This window comes from Platalea leucorodia (genome assembly GCF_965183815.1).
Source record: "Platalea leucorodia genome assembly, chromosome: 4".
NCBI classification, from domain to species: Eukaryota; Metazoa; Chordata; class Aves; order Pelecaniformes; family Threskiornithidae; genus Platalea; species Platalea leucorodia.
The window spans coordinates 74,675,080-74,695,672 of NC_138826.1; the positions used below are offsets into that span (position 1 = coordinate 74,675,080).

The 20,593-nt window shown below is 38.2% G+C and overlaps 1 protein-coding gene across 1 annotated transcript in view; it reads right to left on the bottom strand.

Moving 5' to 3' along the window:
• ANO4 (anoctamin 4) overlaps positions 1–20,593 on the bottom strand; it is a gene marked incomplete at both ends in the record, with an annotated part of 130,238 nt that overhangs the window by 50,281 nt on the left and 59,364 nt on the right. The window contains 3 exons of the mRNA XM_082309716.1: positions 10,550–10,681; positions 15,411–15,455; positions 18,679–18,779. Coding sequence (XP_082165842.1) covers positions 10,550–10,681; positions 15,411–15,455; positions 18,679–18,779 — 278 coding nt within the window. The remainder of the gene's footprint in view (positions 1–10,549; positions 10,682–15,410; positions 15,456–18,678; positions 18,780–20,593) is intronic.

The following is a 20,593-nucleotide window of genomic DNA, read 5'->3' on the forward strand; positions in this document are numbered from 1 at the left end:
TTTAGCTAATACACTGAAAACTACAAAATACTTGCACAAAAATTTGCAAAAGCATAAGATTTGTAAGTGCCGCTGTAGAAATACACATTTGATTTCTATTTCAGGCTTCTCTATCATGCTTTACCATTAAGAGTCAGACGGAAACATCTACTTGGTAAACCACTCTTACTGAAAATCAAATACTATGTTAGAAACAGAAAATATTATATACTCCTATGCTTGGTCCTGGAAGCTAAAATAGAGTAGAAAATTAGCTTTCAGAAGCTACTTATGTAGTTACGTATGAATGCAGGTTCTATAGTTTAGGCAGAATTGTGATGAGTCCAGGAAATTTAAACAAAAAAAAAGCCACAAAATATATTGTATTGATTAGATTGGCTGGCATAATATATTTTACACAGATTTCTTAATCCCAATATACATACGCAAGGAAAACAAGATATTTTAGCATATCATCATAATCACCAGAAAAATGCGAACAATATAAGTGTTTAGAAATACTGTTTCAACTTGTCAGTTAAATACTGCTAAAGAATTCTTACAGTTGCTTGAGGTGTGTAGGGCCTCAGGACAGACTGTGAAAGTCATTTAGACACTTGAATAAGCAGGTAAATGCATGGAGTTTCTGATTAAGTAGACCTGTGTATATACTGAGGAAATTGAATATTTTTTTAAAATGTGGTCCTTAGTAACTAACTGAATAGAAAGGTTCATATTTTTTAAAACACTTTGGATAGGAGGTAAGATTGTTTTCCTCCTCTATGTTGGTGAAGAGCTAGGGAATTGAATGAACTGATAAAATCATAGAGATGACATAGAGGGACCAGGCTGTAGGACTGCAAACTAGACAAATCTGACTTTAACAGAGGTCATCTTACAAGGGAACTTGGCATGGATTTATGTCACCTTCTCTTCTGCACAACATGGGATCCACTGCTCAGTTTTCCCCTCAGGTAGTTTTACCCAAATGAAAACCTGCTTTTTCAGTATGAATCTTTACCCATGGGAAATCATATGTGGCTTTGAACCTCCATAGTCTTTTGGAAAAACAGGCAAGGAGTCCAAATTCTGGACTTTGGGTACTCCATATGCTCCCTCTTTATTATCAAAATTCTCTGCCAAATATTCCATACAAGACAATCTATAAGTTCCTTATGTTCAGCTTCAAAGGCAGATAATAAAAAAAATCCCAGAGTAAAGGTATAAAAGACAAGTTGCTCCAAAAGCACCATAATTAATGAAACCTGGTTTTCTAGGGGTTACTATCTCATGTCTCCTTTCCCACTCCAACCCAGATACTCACAGGTCATTTCTGTGTCCACAATCTACTCAGTACTGTACTTTTGGCTTCCTCCCACATCCCTACTATTCCCAAAGTCCTATTCCCTACAGTACCTACTGAAAGTAATGTGATTTATGCATAGTGGCTGACCACCATGTGCTGCCGATTTACCAATAGGCTGCTACTAAACAGCATATACTGTGTGCACTGGCCACTGCCTTTTCTGTACAGGCACAATTTTGGGCCACTATTCCATTTGAAGCTGTTGATACTCACAAAGTAAATAACACTGTGCTTATCTTTGAGACAGCTACACCTGTACCAAATTTAGTTGAAAGTAATCAGTATGTAAAATAATAATTATTAGAAGAACTTTGACAAAAAGGAAATACCGTCATCACATAAGTCTTAATGCTTAAGGAAATTAGATTAAAAATCTAATGCTTAAGATAAAAAAACAATCTAAACTCTGAAGCAGGTAGAACAACACTATTACCAGCTGAAGCTGGAGCTCTGTATTAGGCTGTTTTAGTAGCAGCAGAAACAAATTAAAAGCCAGTAGTAAACCAAAAATGAACAGTTAGTGTTTTTCCCACTTTGTTTCATTTTCTTTTAATGTCTGACTTTCCTCTCCAAGATCTCACCTCCCAGACAGCATTGAAAAAGAACTGTGAAGCTAACTTATGAAATCCAAACAGCACAGTAATTTTCATTCTGACTTAGCTATGAGGTCTTATAGGATTCAACTGAGAACTGAATCATCTTATCTGGGAAATTTGCATCATTGATCCAGGTAACACCAATAACGTTAATTTATTTTCCATGTGATATAAGGTTATTTTGCCCATCTGTTATCATGACTGTCATACTGCAACTACAGGTAGTTACTTCAACAACTTTTTTTGACAAATATGTTAATAGTTTTTCTCCATTTAGTCACTTCTATTTTCTATATCATATTTTTCTATATCATATTTTCTATATAGTCACTTCTATTTTTCTATATGAAAGAAATGCAAAAATCAAACATTATGCAACCTTAAAAAGAAATAAGAACCACTTATTTAAACAAACACTTTAGCCATTTGCATTCATTTGTAAACTTAGCAATTGTGTTGTTATAGCTTTTGATCTCATGTGGCCGAGAAGGAACGACCAGATGTGTCTGTGAAGCAGATGTCAACACCTCAGTATAATAACTGCCATGAAGAACTCCGCCTATTCCAGAACAGCTGAAGCAGTCCTAAAACATGTGTGAGTATGAGAGCTGCAGAGGTTCTGCCCTGCCCATCCTTGTGCCAGTACAAGGCATGTGAGGGCAGGAGGAGCAGAGAGGTAGAACTCACCATGACTAGAGTAGGCCAAGAACATGTCCTTCAGTGTTTTCCAATGCTACTCATGGAGATATGGATGCAGAAGAGATGCTAGAGTTCACCAAAGGTAAAAAAGAAGTAACAAAATGAGCCCTCTGGATGTCCTGGACTATCCCTAACAATATCATTGTTTTGGGGTGGAATTGCATGTGGTAAAGGTCAAAAATAATCCTCACCTATTTTTGAATATCAAAATCACAGGATTTTTGTCTTTTGCTTAACTGAAATACTCAGATCATTTCTGTGAAATTGTCTGTAGAGTAGCCCCAGAAAGAGCAGTATCATCATAACCAAGGGGGTAGGGCGCTCTGACAGAGGGAACAAAAATACGCAAACACGAGTGGGAGGCATTGAAAGGTTGAGAATATCTCAAGTAGTTGTAACTATGTGTTACAACATCCCAGTTGGAGGCTGACATAAAATAGAACAATGCCAGGGAGGTTTCAATTTATGTCCAAAATCACAGGAGTTGCTCTTGTCAGGTATGAATCATGCAGTTCAGTGCAGGACTTGTCCCTCTCTACCACCATCGTTCTCTCCCACACTTTATGGGCATTTCTTCCTCCAAAATTTTTGTGCTCCAGGTTGTGTTCTTTCTGAATGTGGGCAGTAAATCCATATCACAGAATAGCCATCAAGGCTATTTCATGGTCTATAGCATCCGACGAGGAAGTCAGAAGAGAAAGACTTTCTCCGTCTATAGAGGATCTCACCCTTCAAATTTCAGTTCACAGGGGCCAGAGCCGAAGACATTTCCAAACTAGGTGTAGATAAACATTCATCAGACGTTACTGAGCTATAAACTGCACAAGGCAGAGGCTTTCTAGAGAGCTTTTTAACCCTTGTTGCTTTCAGATGGAACAGTTTCCCAAGCTGTTCTGTTTCTGTTGCCCTTGGTAGAATTTCAATCTGCACAAGGGCTTGAATATTCATAAGAGCAATACAGCTTGTTTTCAGGCTCAGTAAGCATTCAGGCTTTATTTAGGAGACAGTTCAGTTGAAGGTTTCAATCACTTTGTCACCCCTTTTGTAAGATAAAAAATAAGTAAGGATTAATACACTATTATTTTTATTACTTGTGAAGTTAATGTATAGGTAGATAATAAAGCCAGTGATTTGTTCCACAACAGTTACAACCATTAGCCTAGACCTCTAAGTCTTATTTGTGTGAGCTGTCCTTACTCAAAAGGAAAATCCCAATGAAGATAATGAGAGCACTTCTGGCAGGAAAGGTTCCAGAGTTGATCCTTAATTAAAGTCCCTTTTAAAAATGTCATTGTGGAAATACTGCTCTTACATTCATACTGTAAGCGACATGAAGAGTCAGTGAAGGTTAATTGCTTTGAAATTATATTTGTAGCTTTCTTAATTAGACTCTGAACTGGAGATTTCAAACTATTTTTCCACGGATAACAAAGCACAGCAAAACTAACTGTCATCTAAAGAAGGCCCTCAAATTAATGCGAATTCAACCATGAACAAACTGCCAATGAATTCCTGTTCATACATTCTCTTTGGTAATTTTGCAGGTTGTACAAATCCTTTAGGGGTAAATTTAGCTCTTGAATCTTTGTCTAACACTCATTTGAAACAAAATAGGTTTACTTTTCAATTTATTTTAGAGAAGCAAAAGGCAGGAAAAGGCTATTTTCTGCTGTACTGTTAAGATATACAAGCTGAAAGCTGAACACCCATGGTCTGGTTACAAAGCTGCAAAGTGAGGATGTGTGCATGCACATATCAATGTGCATCTTTGCTCAACTGGATTCCCAGGCACTGAAACATTCAATGTCTGACACTCACCGTACGAAAAGGTATGTTCCAAGCAAATGTCTATTGCTGGAAGCAGTACAAACCAAAAGCACAGATGTTGTCTGAAGTAGTAATCACTATATGAAACATGTATTCTTTAGTGCAAGAAAAATGCTCAACCCTCTGCACTCCCAGATAAACCACCGGCAGTAGCTAGCTGTTTTTGGCTGAGGCAATAGCAGGTTTTATACCTCATTTAACATCAGAGAAAGAAAATCATCAGCTGTAGTAGCAGCAACAAGATGAGCCTGCAGTATTCCAGTGAGAATATTACCACAAATCCCTGTATTTTATTTGTTTGAAAATGGGTGTATTATTATCATTTTCTATTTATTTTCATTTTGCGTGACTTTTAAGGCTGCAGCTGACTTTTTTGATTATCTAAAAGAAAATGTTTATTAATGGTTACCAGGGATTTTTCACATCATGTGCTTAAAACAGGATCCCACTGGGTTGAAGAAGGTATTAGTGGCTTTGTCTGTTTCAGATTTGGCACATCACAGCCTCAAAACTGCTAAAGTAAACTAGAGAGTCGTGAAAGTGCTGAATCTCTCCTCCACCTTCCTCTGCCCTTCCCCCCAAATCACCCTGCCACCCAAATCACTTCTTAATTTAAATTGGTTCACTCAGGAATATTCATCTGACATAGAATGAGCTTTATGTATTTTTCAGGGATGCCCTGTTTCATTCAGTTTGCCAGGCAATTAAAGCTTCCAGAATCAGAGAGAATTTAAAAAACCCATTACAGGGCATTTCCAAGTTTGGTTGCACAAAGATTTGTTTAAGAGCAGGAATCTTGCAGAACTGTGATTCCCTGCTTATAAAAAGCCATTTGCAAATATGTAGTTATTATACTGTAGATGAATATAAACACAAGAATGACCATCCTAGTTCAAAACAAGTGTCCATGCAGGCCTGTCCCTTGTCTCCAGTGGTAGCAGCTCCCTGACCCATCCATGATCTTGGGGTGAAGCAGCTCAGGGGACATGAGCACAGATCATCTTGGTGGGGATGGAATTTATTAGGGCTAATCTGAGCATCACAGAAAGCTTAAAATGTAACTCCACCCTGAGACACACATATCTTGGAAATCCGACAAAGATACAGGACAAGATCTTCATGTACCACAAGGGGACATAGTACAAATGAGAGCAACTCCATTAACCTCTGGTATACAGGGCCATTTTTGTTAAACTATCCAGATACTCTCCTAGTCCTCCTAATTGTGTAATTTTTTAATCTAATTTTCCTGAAGTAATAAATATTTATTTTTAAGTGGTTTATTCAATTACATATTAGATTGATATTTAACCAGAGTTTAGTACGTTTGGAAGAAAAAAAAAAGGGGGAAAATAGCTCCTGATATAAAGTTTGAAATCTCTAAACAGCAATTAAAAGCATTTTCATACCTAGTATATAGCTATCTAAGAAATTGCAGCTGATTACTACTGTTACTATTCCCAGCTGACTAGCAGCTAACTACATAAAATAACTAAGATGTAGTAGAAAAATAATTATCATCATGTCTGATGGAAAACATTTTTCACATATTGTGAACGGTGCATTCTTGTAACTGATAATTTTCAGAAGAAATCTTTTGGCGTAAATAAAGCCCTTCCCAAGCTGTGGCTGCAGAAGAGAGATACTACTCAGAAGTCTATCCTGAAAATTACTATTTTGTAGTCTACACAATTCCAAAAAAATGCTTACCTCAGCCAGGCAGAGCTTCTTTCCTCCAAAAAGAGATTTCCTATTACTTAGGGAATAAGATTAATTGAGGCCTTCTCTTGTACTGACAATTTTGTGGTATACGCTATAAGGTATGCCATAATCCCTTTAAAAGAAAACCTGAAGTCATACTGCAAAAGTTATAGGCACATCTTAAATATGTGATTCTTACAGTTTTCTTCTTTGCCTGTTTTGGAGAAAGGGCAGATGGTTAGCTGTGTCTCGTAACACAAATTTAGTTTTTTCTGAAAGCTAGCCTTTCTCCATATCTGGCCTTTTTTATTTCAAAAATATTAATCCTATTGAAAAAAGGTCTGATCAGACCTTGCTGGTTTTGGTCTTAACTATTTTCGTTCCCAGACTCCACACTGTAAGTACTGTCAGTCATCTGTCATTCCATGCTTCTAAAAGCAGCTATCACAAATGAGGACTGTACTCATACCATGTTTCAAACATCATCTGTATCAGATTGGAGACCTGGATGTGCAAACTGTGGCTAGATCAAAAAAGAGAAAATGCCTGTTCGTTGCTGAGGTAAAAATGTCTGAGGCTATGAAGAAAGGAAGAAATAAGGAATTCTAGACCCAAACTGCAATATCACAATATCTGGACAAACATCAAACATGGAGAAGCTCATATAAATAATTAAAGAATAATATTTTAGAAAATTAAAAGCACATAAAACCACGAGAGAAGGAAGAATTCTGCAACCTCCAGCTATAGTGTGTGCGAAAACCTACAGTGAAGACACAGAGATCTTATCTGAAAACTCAGTAAATGGAGATTTATACTTCCAAGATGGTTGTATTTGTGAATGATTTACTACATGACCAATCGTTCAGCATGTCTTGGATAAGCATTGGTTTATGACAACACAGAAATCCTGGATATGCTCAACTGGCAAAAGTACATATCTTGCTCTCCAGAAATACTTGTACAATAGCCAGAAAAATCCTCATTAGCGTAATTAAAAGACTGATTATATGTTTTAGGCTCCTGTGGCTATTTATTAAAGAACAGTTTAATGTACTTCCCACTCATCTTTTCTTCTCACTTAGGATTCCAGATTTGCAAGATAATTTAGTCTTCTTTACTATAAACTTGAAACTCAAAATCTGTGCATAAGATCTGATAAAAAGGAAAAGCAGACACTAGTGACATTTTTCAGCTACCACCTTAACACAGCGCAGAAGGTCTGAAAGCCTTGCATTCATTCCCCGTTCTCTGAGGACTTCAAGAACTCAACGTGCTACTAACATTTTCCTTCTTCAAAAAATGGCCCTATGTTGGATGAAAAGTCTTAAACAACACCGAGGTTAGCCAGTGGAGCATCGATGTGGTACTGGGACACCCCTCTGTCCTATGTGTGTTCTGTCTGAAGCAGTTTTGGCCCAAGTGTGTGATGGAAGGGGATGCAGGGTCACATCTAAAAGCCCAAGAGCAGGGAGGAGACTGTCACTGTTATTCTAGCCTACAGGATGATGTACTTGTTGAAAACAATGTGAACACCACAAGTAACTGCCCATGACAATTATATAGACTCCATTATAACTGCATTGTCCTGGCAATACAGTATGGTAAGAGCACTCTAGGAAAGCCTCAGCTACACCAAATAAGAAAATGCATGGACTTTTACCACTGGCAAACTGCAAGCTAAATTATCATGACATTATTGTAGACGGCAACTTTTATTTCTGCAGCTCAAGAATTTCAGTAACTATTTATCTTCACATTCCTAAAACAGTATTGTGGGGCTCTGGGTTAGAAATTTAAATAAAAGCCTTGACAGGTTAAAAAAAAAAATACTCAATTAGTAACTTTTTTACTTGTTAAAAAACAAGTAAAAGCTTATGTAATGCAACAGCGAAAACTGAAAAAAAACTGAAGTTTAATCTTATATGGAGGCAGGATTTTATCAACTTCAGAGCATTTCTATTACTGTTCTGAGTAGGTGACAATTATCAGTGCTGCCCTTGTGAAGGTTACTACACTTAGCAGTGGGCAGAGGTGAAAGGAAATAATTTTCTTAGTGAACAAACCCTCATCTGGCACAAGTGACTCAGACAAATGAAGGTGCCAGTCACAGTAACTGCTGCATCAGTTAATACGTGTTGGGATAAACATACTTTCCCCGTGTTTGGGGATAGGTGGGTGTATTTACTACTGGCCCGTTATATAGAGGTCTTTCAACAGAATGTTTATGTATATCTTGGAAGAAGCAACAATTTGTACAAAGCGCACCCCAACATAATAGACTTCTTGACTGTTAACTGATACTAATAAAATCATTCTTTTTAACGCTATATTTCCAATTATTTGATAACTGTACTCCACAATCAAAGATTAAAAGCACATACCAAAGATGTTCCCGAAATGTTCTGCTTACCAACATACTCTGAAATCCTTGGAACAGTTAAAATGCCTGCATGCAACTCACTAGATGAATATTGAACAAGTCATTATACTTCAAGATTTTAGTGAAGCAGAATAAGACAGACACAGCCAACAGACAAGAATCCTGTCAGAGCCAGCACCTTTTGGGAGAATGAGGGCAGCTCAGCCAGCATTTTATCAGTCCCCACACAAAAGGAATGGAAGACTGTATAGAAAGCAAAACAGAAAATGTCAGGCCTGCTGGGGAGTAGAGCTTCAAAGTCTGCAATGATGTAAAAGAAGTGCCAAACAACAGCAGGAATGCTAATGAAACTAACACAGTATTTAATACTCCCCACCCCGCCAGTCTACCAACACAAACGTGAGCAAGACAGAAGAATGAAAAAAATATTCTGGTTCATATATGCCAATTCTCCTTCCAGACACAAAAAAAACTTTCTTATGTGCTGTAATTTTAAGGGAAGTTAATAGTTAATATTATTATTAATAAAAATATCAACCCAGACATCCCAATTTCTTCATTTTTTTACTATCACTTGTCTATTCTCGAACTAATTTGCACTTACTCTTCCTATTGCAGGGCACAAATTTTTGCTTAAGTATTGGAAGACTCTGTAGTCTGAACCTGACTCAAGCACTTAAGATGATCTGCTCCATAACTTTCCCCAGCACCGAGGTCAGACTGACAGGCCTGTAGTTCCCCGCATCCTCCTTCCAGTCCTTCTTGTAGATGAGCATCACATTTGCTAACCTCCAGCCATCTAGGACCTTGCCAGTTAGCCAGGGCTGCTGATAGATGATTGAAAGTGGTTTGGTGAGCCCTTCGCCATCTCCCTCAGTGCCCTTGGATTGATCCCATCCAGCTCCATAGACTTGTGTGTGTCTAAGTGGTGTAGCAGGTTGCTAACCATTTTCCCTTGGATTATGGGGACTTCATTCTCCTCCCCATAATGGCGGAGGGCATTATGGCAGAGGAGGTCTATTTTATTCATTTCTGTTGCAGTTAATAAATCCAATCCCTGAAAAATTGTTCAAAGTGAGGCATTTAAGAGCATTATATCAATTTGGCTTCTCCCTGAATAAAACAACATATTTCAGATTTTCAGACTTTGAGCTGCTTGCAATTCATTCTCTGTCTTCTGTTAGTAGCCTCATCAGTGCGGCCTATTCTTTGTGATTTTGTTCTCAGTTAGTCAATGATTGTTTCCCATATCACAAACACTGTATCTACCCATAAGACACCCTCTTTCTCCAAAATTTGACAGCCCTGAAATTCATCATGGGATATGAAAGTCACATGGGGCTTTTTCTGTTTTGCATTTTGCAAGTGAATAAATGCTTGTAGAAGTCAAACGATTTCTCTAGTGGCATTGGTGCAACACTGGTGCCATTGGTACACTTGGACAAGTGTCACTGGTAGGTGTTAACACTGGCATTTTGCAAGCAGTTTTGCTTCCATAAAAGTAACAGACAGAAAAATACAAACAAAACGACATTCTCTGCTTTCTTTAGAGTTCTGTTTGTTCTACAGTCATAACTAGGAATGAAATGCAATATCAGTTTATTTTGAACACCAGTGTTAGAAGGACTAATTTTGATTATGCTAAAGACATAGAAATGCTGAAAAAGAAGTTTTAATCACATCTTTAAGTGACAAAGAACAACTGCAATTCTGACCCGAGAGAGAATTAGCCATTTGACTACTTTAGGGATGTAATTGAAATTCCAGTGAATTAAAAAGAACTTTTCCATTGATTTCCTTTAGCTTTGAGCTGGACCTTTAGTTATTAGAAATGTAGAGAGACTTTATGCTTTCTCAGGACTCTCTCTCTCTTTTTGTGACAAAGAACTAATTTGAAGGCACTAGTCTTTAAGACATGAACTAAGAAATTGATTTTTTCCAGGGTGAATCCAGAAGGAAAATTTGCATCTTGTAATTAAGATATAACAAAATACTCACTGATGGATCCTTTGTTGGCTGAATGGAGCAGTATAGCAGTCATTCTCCTCCAGATCTGGCAGTGTCTCCTTGTCCAGTTTCATTGGCTTTCTAGGTAACCATCCTCGAAACCTGCTTATTTGTTTCTCGATCCTGCAGCACATGAAAAGTGTGAGCATTTGAGATAGTGTTTCTTCATTACATTACAGAGCACTTACAAAGAACACATGCTGGCAAAATAGGCCTCTTAATATTTACAGCTAGAAAAGATGCAATGTCTTTTGACTTTTTCAAGGTAGACCAAATTATACATGCTGAACTTGATTATCAATAACCAGCTTTCAGCAGAGGAGCATCTTATTTTGTCTCAACAGAAAAACAATGCTGATGGTACATGCTGCTATAAATCTCATTAAGCCAAGTAAGCTTTTGGCAACTCCCTAAACCTTTATTTCTCAGCTTTTCAGTTAGTTTAAATTTCAGGCTTAATTGACACATTAGACTTTGGACATATAAACATTAGAACATCAGAGACTGTGACAGAAAGCTTTGGCAGCTAAACCCCAGAAAGTTGCATCCCTTTACTGCTCTCCCTACGGATTCTTACCTCACAATTGATGCTATAAAAAATAGGCTACTTTGTTCATTTGGTTCAATTGTAGTGTCTTGCAATACTACAACCTCCATGAAACCAGAATACTCAGTGTATAGATTAATAGGCAACTGCTACACAGATTCTTACATTTAGAAGGTGAAAGCAAACTAAGATCAAGCTGGAGAAAGGGCAGATTTAACTGCAAGTGCACTCATGCAAAGATGCACACTGAAATGAAGGGAAAGGGAAGAATCAGAGCTGATTGGAGAAGACAATCTAAACCAAATTCAAATCCAAACTAAAATGTTATAATGCAAAACACATAAGAAAGATGAGATATGTCTGGCACAATGAGCTCCACTCTCTCAGAAGTTCCTAACACCTTCAAGTCCTAATCAGTGATCCCTGCCTGCAAAAATCATAGACTACGAATTATAGAGTATGCACATACTTCAGTCAGTGGATGAATCTTTCCAGGAGTGGAGCTAAAGGGCATGAATTTACATCCTTTGAACTTTACGTCCAGTTCTGGATGAAGCTCAAGGACTGGAAATGTAGTTGTTTCTTTTCTTTTGACAGAAGTCAGTGCAATAACTCTATGACCAGCAAATGCTGTGAGCTCTACACAGTCACTTTGAGGGAGGGCAATCCATACCCAAGCAGCTGAGTGTGTGGGAGTGACGTGAAATTATTACATATTTTCATTTAAAATACACATAATATTTCATGGAATATTCAACCTCAGGTATTTTTATCTTGGATAAGAAAACTAATGCTAATTTTTAAACATGGCCACATTTAAAAATTGTAAACAAATTAGCTCTACTTGTTTTGGTACCAATTGTGTATTCCCATGCTGGGAATAGCATGGGGGGTACAAATTTACCATCAGGACTGTTTGGAAGAACTGGAATGCGTATGTGAACATAAGACAAACATACTAAATTAATCATACACTCTTCATGGGCAGTGCTTGCACCAGCCCGGCAGTTCAAAGTGCGGGAGGAGGTAGTTTGCAAATGTTTGTACCCAGATCACAGTGCTGTAAAGGGCCTGACCAACTGTAACTCTCCAGTTGCAGCATCCAGCCTGACAGCCTTGAGCTAGTCTGTGCAGACACCAATAGGAATGACAAGGGACAAGTAAGTTCTCTCCAGGGGATTCCCTCTCTCTTGGCTTCTGGTTTTCCCTCTGTAAAGGCCACAAGCTCTGCATTACTGTATATTCAGCAGGCTTAGTGACTCTGGGTATGGAAAAGGGAAGAGGAATCAGGCAGGTTTTCTAAAATCCCATTCCGTGCTTATTTGTTGACTAAAATCGTTTGAATTCTCTAAGCTATTAACACCCTTGCTAATCTGCAATCCTTTCCCCCTCATCCCACCAGTCAATGTGCACATTTGAGATACGTGTGCTGCAGGTTTATCACACTGTGCCTGCACGCACAGCACGCACAGTGCTTTCCCCACTTAAAAGCAATGCATTATTCATGTTGGCTTCTCACTGAGACTATCCAGAATTTGACTGGTTTTCCATTCCCAAGGCTCAGCTTACTCGGCATGCTCAGTGAGCCTGCTCTTTCCCTGCTGGCAAACAGGTCTGAAAAGGTTGCAAAGCCTCTCTACAAGGTCCAGAACATACGGTACAGCAAAGCCATCCCTATGGAAAAAAAGCCTAGTTATCTCCTTGGAAAAGAAGAATGACCAAACTCTTAAATTGGCTCCAGGCCACTCCAACAGTGCCATCAGCCAGCAGTGCAGGCTTTATACTCTATATAGGAGCATCTCTCAAAAAAAGAAGGCTGAAAGAGTGGTGTTGGTGCTAACAAATGCAGACACACAGTGTTAAAAATCTACTGTGTTTTATCGCTTCTTCAAGGCTAACCCAAGCCTCACCTTCCCTTATAGAAAAGCTTATATACTCAGCTAAATAGGGAAATGGTATTTGGAAAGCAGAGCAACCTACACAAGAACAATAGAGTGCATGGAGTGATGAGGCACTGTAGAGTTAGCCACAATGAAAGAGGAGAGTGGAAGATCTGATGATAATATCCTTCTTAAATTCCTTCTTTAAAAACACTTGTAAGCCTCACATAACAAAAATTCATTGTCTTAATTCACATCATGTCTCAAAGACAGAGTCTCTTCCACTTCAATCCTGCCCCTGCTCTCCAGGTCTAGTCTTTACCCAGTATCCTCTTTCTGAAGATACATATCGTGCTTAACTCACACAAAGGCTTTCTCAAATAATTTCAGAGAAACTGGTTTCTCAATAGGAAGTGGGGTAGGGATAGAATCATTTTTTCAAAGGGAAGAGGAAGTTAGGAAAAAAAATGTTTTGAATCAAGACTGGTTTTTATCTCTGGATCAACTTTGACAGAGCTTAATGCATATTGTAGTGCTAGATACTATCTTAGTTTAGTTTTTAAGCACAATGCAGGTAGCATTCTAGGTACTGTGTAGATACCTAATACACCTCCTTTTCTCTAGAATATATGAGGGGAGTTTTGTTATTTGAAATTTTGGGATCACTAGAATTTTTCAGAGAGAAAATTCAAGTCAGATAGACAAGTTGCAAGCGACTTGCTCTGGGTTTTACTTTGTAACAAAAGTCCTCTTTAAAATAAATTTTGCCCGAATGTCAATATAATGTTTGGCTTTGCTCAAAAAAAAATGGATCAAGGCTTCAGTTATTTGTAATCTGCACTGAACTAAGAGTAGAAGAAATAGGTGCTTTTATTGAAGCTGTATATCTGAGCTTCACATAAATGAAAATAAAGCTGAATATGTTTTCTTTTTTTCCACTGCAACTATTTTGTTATAGCTTTTCCACCTCAAGCAGCTATTTATAGACCTGAACATAAAAATTGAATTTAGCCAAGTGTTGTCATCACTCAGGAACTAAAATACCAGAAAAAGATTACACCTCTTCCCATACTGACTTCAGATCGCATCCTGACTCATAAGAAAATGAATGTAAAGCAAAATTTCATAGACCACACATAAATGTTGTAATCTTCATCTACTCCTTCATTTTAATCTATTGCTTTAGTCAAAGCAGCCATGTCTTAATTAAAATCAAGACAAATTCCAAAGTTAACAGGCGCTATAGTATTTATTGTAAGGTGAGGATGGAAAGTGGGGAGCATCAACAAGCTTTAGAACTGTGTGCATCTATGAGCCTGTGCCAACTAGGTAAAATGTCTGAATGCCACAAAGAGCTCATTTGGTCCTTACTAATATAAAGAAGCAAATATGATAATGTGAGACCAATGCTGGTACTTTCAAGTCACCAGCACAGTGTGATGGAATTTGATATACAAAATGCTTTTTAATATGCTTATACAGCAGAGTGATCATATGTGATTTATTTTCCCATGGATGTTCATCTACTGACATTAGCTGCAGAGTGATACAGCTGTTTACTCCAAAATGCAGATTTTTCAAAGCTAATTCTTCTCTCTCAAAGGTTCATGGGAGTTTTTCCACTGATCTCAGAGTGAGACAGTAAATCAAATGCTAGACCCTTCTGAAAACTCCATCAACAGCACTGTGACATTAAATGCTAACATATGATCTGGTCTTTTCCAAGCCTGTATATTTTTTGGACTTTTTGGAGACATTTTCATTTAATTGTCCAATGTATTAAGAAGAAAATGTAAACTGCAGCATTGGAAGTTTTTTATTCTATTAAGTCAGGCATAAAACAGGCATGAAACATAACCTTAAAGATATTTAATAATTGAGTGAAAGCACTTCAAAGATTCTTGAAAAATACTCATCTCTCAGGCTCAATAACGTTACACCAGAGATGAACTTGGTTCATTTCCTTCCTATCTACCAACAAAGTACTAAGCATCCCCACAAAGGAAGCAATAAATAAATAATGCCATCACTATTATAAGTAAGCAAGGTGCATGGAAATGAAAAAAAAGCCATAACTGTGGTATTTTAACCCCAAGGAACTCCCTAATGAGCTACACGAAAAGAGAGATACAGTGCTTGCACTAACACACATATTCTTTAAAAGACTCCATCAACTGAAAAATATTTCCTTATTTCTAAAAAAGGCAACACTGATAAAATGAATTGCCTCTTTCATGTGGCAGATGCCTTAAAATGTAGCTTCTGTATTTGTTTTTGCAGATGTCCTAGTGTGTAATCACTCCCTTCAACTTTCCTACAAACACAGCTAATTAATAAACTTTTCCTTCCAACTTGACTTTAACCATCATTTTTGTTATTGAGTCCAAATGAACATAAACTGGACCGGCATGAGAATTGTACTCACCTATTCATGAACTTGTATCGGCGGTGCAGGTAATAGATTTTTCTCCTGGAAGAACAGCAAAAATGAAGCCAGTCGAGAAGAAAACCCATCGTCAGTTACAGTATGAACTAGCAAGGAAGGAAAGGAGATTGAAGACAGAAGCCTGTAAGAGGTGGAGGAAGAGACTAAAAGAGAGATTAACAGAACTGTCACAGGAAGCCACACAGACTCTGGTGGCATTTGAACTGCAAGAAGGTCATCGTTTTCCCATTGTCTTCGCTTTTTCTGCTACTTGTCACGTGTGAAAGACAGGGACCCAAAGATGTTTCTATTTCAAAGAAGTCTATAAACTGTTGCAGGAATTTTATAGGCCTAATACAAATATAGATAAATTTTCTCACATCCACTAGCGAATTATTAAAACTGCATTTGGTGAAATACAAGGGGAATCACTTAGAAAAGCCAGGAAAGTGGTACCTGATGCTGCAACATGCCATAACACATGCAGTACCAACTGGGACCAGTGCTTGCTGTTGGGGTAACATCCCTTGAAACACAATATAAGCTACACAAGCAAATGAGCATGTGCTTGCCCCCTTCCCCCCCCGCCCCAAGTATGCAGCCATTCCCTCTGCCCCCCATACAGGCACAGCTGATTTTTGTTGTCAGTGCAATAAGCTGTGTGGGAGTACGTGTAGAGAACCAGTGAGCAGACAAGGATGCACGAGCCGACACATGCTGACCACACTCTTGGCCTGCTTCCTGACCAGCCCTGTAGGGCTCATGTCGCCTGGGGCAGGCAGGCAGAGCGGTCCCCTAACCATCCTGTGTAGATCCAGAACAGGGAGTCCACCTCCTGTCCCACCCTGCTGCTGGCAGCTCTTGTTCTCCTCATACGTGCCTATAAGACCACAGCTGTCAGGATCTGACCCATAGTCTTCAGCAGAAAGATCACATCTTCATGAGAGTTAAGAAAATCTGAGGGCTTTTAGGTGTAGGTCTGGGGCTGATACTCCTTACTAGAAGATTTGGATGCCTGTCTGAACTCCGGTTTCCTCCTCAGAGGCTGACTTTGTCATCTGCTGGAGGTCATTGTTAACTCAAGGTGGTTTCTGTATATTCTGAGAGGTTCCATGGTGTAATGCTGAACTGTACCACTTCTGGAAAACGAAGGGCTCACACCACACTTTTTATATACAAAAATATTCAGAATGAAATGTACTGTAGGAGTGCTGTTAGTGCCTTGGAAACAAGCATGGTTGGGACCTTTCTAAAATAAGACAGCGCTGATGCTTTATAAACTATAGAAAAAAACTCGTTAGAATTCCACGTTGATTTTGAGAACCTAGAATTTAAATAACACATAATATTTTCACATTATTTTTGTTACCAGTGTCCACATTGTGCTCGTGAAGTGAAATTTTCAAAACGATTCCATGTTGGCCAGCCTCCTTTGGCCAACTCCTCCACAAAATAGCGTTATTTATCTTGCTCTACCCAGCAAGAGCAGAGAAGGGTGAAAGCTAAATGTTTCTGAAGATGTCATCCACTTCTTGATTTTGCTTCAAATATTCAGAGGTATCCACTGTTTTGGCACCCCTGCTTTGAAACAGCAAGGATTTTATTCACTGATGTGTGCGCTTTGGACAATTCCAACCTAAAATATTGGGAGCTGCAAGCAATCAACAGTCCTTAAAGCAAGGGGTCAGACAAGGGTACCTGGAAACAGGCAGTCTAGACTAGGGGACATTTTGTAAAATGCTGGTACTTGTTTTTAAATGGTAAACAGTATTGTTGCTCTTAAAATAAAATTTAAGAGCCTGCCTAGCAGACATTAGTAAATCACCATGATTTCCTCTTAACAATACTGTAATAATTCTCTCTCTGTGGATGTGGAAAGAATGAAGTTCTGGTCCTGAAGCAGGTCAAGAAACTTCAGTATTTTCGGTGCTTTCTATATAATCTGTATGGCATATACTTTGCTATCTACTGAGAGACGGATTTCAAAAAAGGGACTTCAGATCAGGAAAGAACAAGCTGCTCACAGTGACTAAAAGCTGAGTTCCTGGTATATTTCTTAATCATGAGATCTTATCCTCCTGCTGGGGCAGGTTCATCTCAAGGAATGCCACAGAAGTCAAAGAAGGTATGCTTTTGGCCTAGCCCATTTTTTCTATGGCTGTAAAACTTTTTTTAAAGAATATTAATATCTTGCAATAACTTGTGATAGCTTTTGTATTTTTCTATCACTAAAAGCACAAGAAGGAACAGTTGAAGATTTGCTGTGAAAATGCAAACCAAAGTACATACAGAATAAGCCTGTAATTTGTCCTCAATTCATATCCATTTTTCCTAGCAAGTTCTGTACTGCTACAGCTTGTCTCTTATCAGAGGCATTTTTCATCCTTAAGTAAGAAGAAAACAGGAATAGAAATCCTACAAAGGACACCAACTCACTAGTTGCATATTCTGGGTCTGATCCTTTTCTTGCTCAGGAGTAATTCCATTAAAATCAATGGAGTTATGCATCTATACTCCCTGCTAATTGAAAGAAGAATCAAGACCTCTCAGTTCATTGGTTTTGATCAGTTTCAGTGGAAGCCTTTGTGCTATTTTAACAGTTCTGATAACCAGCAGAGTAAAATCAATATTTTACATAGAAAATTTCATAGCCCAACATGCAAATAATATTAAATAAATGATAAAAATAATCTGAATGACTATGTGGAATGGATTTTTTTATCAGTAGCATTTAATATAAGTTCTTTATTTTCTCCACAGAAAAAAAAGCATTTATAGTCTGAATTGTTCTCCTATTAGAAGGGATAATTATTTATACTCTGCATTTCCGTAATTACACACTATATAAGCAATTTACAGGTGCTGAACATACCAGATACAGACATGCACCTTCTGTGCTGCCTTACGTACCTGGATCTTCTTGACCTCCCATTGATTTCAATGAAATGTCCATTTAAAAAACAGCAGCGCACAAGTATGCAGGGGGCTCCAGCACTGAAGGGGTTAAAGGGCCTAAGGATAGAATACCCCATGAAAACAGCTGCACTGCTACAGCGCACCTTAATTTCAAACCAGTATTGTACTGAAATTGCAGGCATTAACAAGAAACAGCAATGAATATGATATCTAAGGTACTCCATTTATGCTTTCTGACGATGTGTGGTATCTTATAGAAGAGCTTTTCCCAGTGCATTTTGGTGTTATTATTACATTAGCTTTACAGTATAATGTGACTTTGGAGGTTGAGACAAAATACAACTACACCTACCTGAAAGGCATTCTTACATTCATTAGTTCAGCATATTTGCCCAGGACCTCCCAAGGGGCATGCAACTTCACAAAGATGATGTCGCTGTTTGTTAGAGATGACTGCAAAAGAAAAACATAACAGCCACCAGGGCTTACTTTTTCAAGTAAAAAAGAAAGAAATTGTGATCAGTGGTCAATATCTATTTTTCTAGTCTTATGCCATCCCTCCCTCTTCCTGATTCTTCCTCAAGCACATGTAGTTCTATCAGTATTTTGTCAACTTATTTTCCTTCTGGTTTCCTGAAAGCCATGCTGTGACTCCCTTGTGGCCTGCACATGCATTTCCTTCACATGGAAAGGAGGACATGGAGGGGAGGCTGATGTGCAGTTGTGGGTTACCCAAGTGTAGGGTGGGAATAAGGTTGGTGGGTAAATCTGGGTCTGCAAGCTTGGTCCTGAACTTCAGCTAAAAGCAAAATGGCAAGTCAGGATCTGATTCTGCCAGTTGACAGGGTTTTCGGCACCCACACAGAAGTGCAGATGTGTGGAGACACATCTGGCAATCAAGTAAAGTTTGTATGACAGTGTGGTCTCGTTGTTGCCCCACATGGACAAATAATGAAGTCCCAGCTACAGAGCCATGGTCTTCATCTTCCCTTCCTCCAGCTTCACTCTTGGCCACATGAATTCTGAGTATTAGAATTGAAGCCAGCAGGAAAAAGGAAATCTGATGCTGCTCACAGCATAGTATTGTACAGATTTGTTGCCCAGGAAGGTCAAGGGCCATGACCATGCCAGCAAGATCTCTTTGCAGTGCTCCCATCTTCTTTTCTATGGGTTGCATATAGCATGGAGAGAGCTTTACATAGGGTATTTGCACCAGAATGGCTGCTACCTAACAGAAGGCTGCCTGGCGAAGAACAGAGGATGATATGCAGTAAAGACGAGAAGGTGAGAATTTTAGCTCTGTTTGCACTCAGGAGGAGGAAATTTCTATTCTAATGGGAATCAATGAAATTCTCATAAAATTGCATATAATACAGCTTGAGACAACTAAATGGATCACATTAACAGGGATAACTACTACAGACTGAGTTCAAGGAACACCCAGGAAATGGATAAAGGTGTGCAGGGTATAAGAAAACGAAAATGAGGCTGAGAAAAACAGGCAAGAAAATTGTTAGTTGGCTTTAGGGTTGATTTCCTAGGTTTTTTAGACATTGTACTATATTCAATGTTTCTCACATTTATTCTTGGTTAATACAACTTACTGGGAATTCTTAAATCTACTACTGTTTATCTGGAAGCTATAGTGACTATATGAGTGGGAGGCTGACATTGGTACTTTTGATGCCTATTTGATTCTTCCCTCCACTATCCTGAGAGATGCTGAAATTACTGGAACTGCTATAGCATGTTCATGTCCTTAAGAGTAGCTAGAATGTTGTTACTAGTTTGTGAAGTGATAGAAATGAAAGCTCCAACAGTTAAGATACACATATATAATTTTCTTTAGCACAGGAAAAAAAAAAGAAATAAAACCCCAATCCAGTCACTACAGAATTAACATTTTTTTAAATAAATAGAATATTGGAATCCTCAAAAGTGGACACAGAGAAATATTAGTACCCAAAGTACTATTGGGCTGCATGAAAAAATGGATTTAGTGCATAATGGAACAGGTAACTTTCTGGTATTAAAAACTTCAGAAAAAAATCTTGCTGTTCTTTTGCTGATGACTTTCTGAAAAATATTTCAACATGATATGAAACAACAGCAACAAAATGACCCCGAGAGACTTGCTTCAGAGACAATGAATTCAGCTGTACTCTTTCCATTGACTTTTATGGATTCTAAATCAAGCCTCTAATGATGTTTTTCTACATAGGTACATTTCACAAATTATCTTTTATTTTCCCATGAGACTTTAGCGA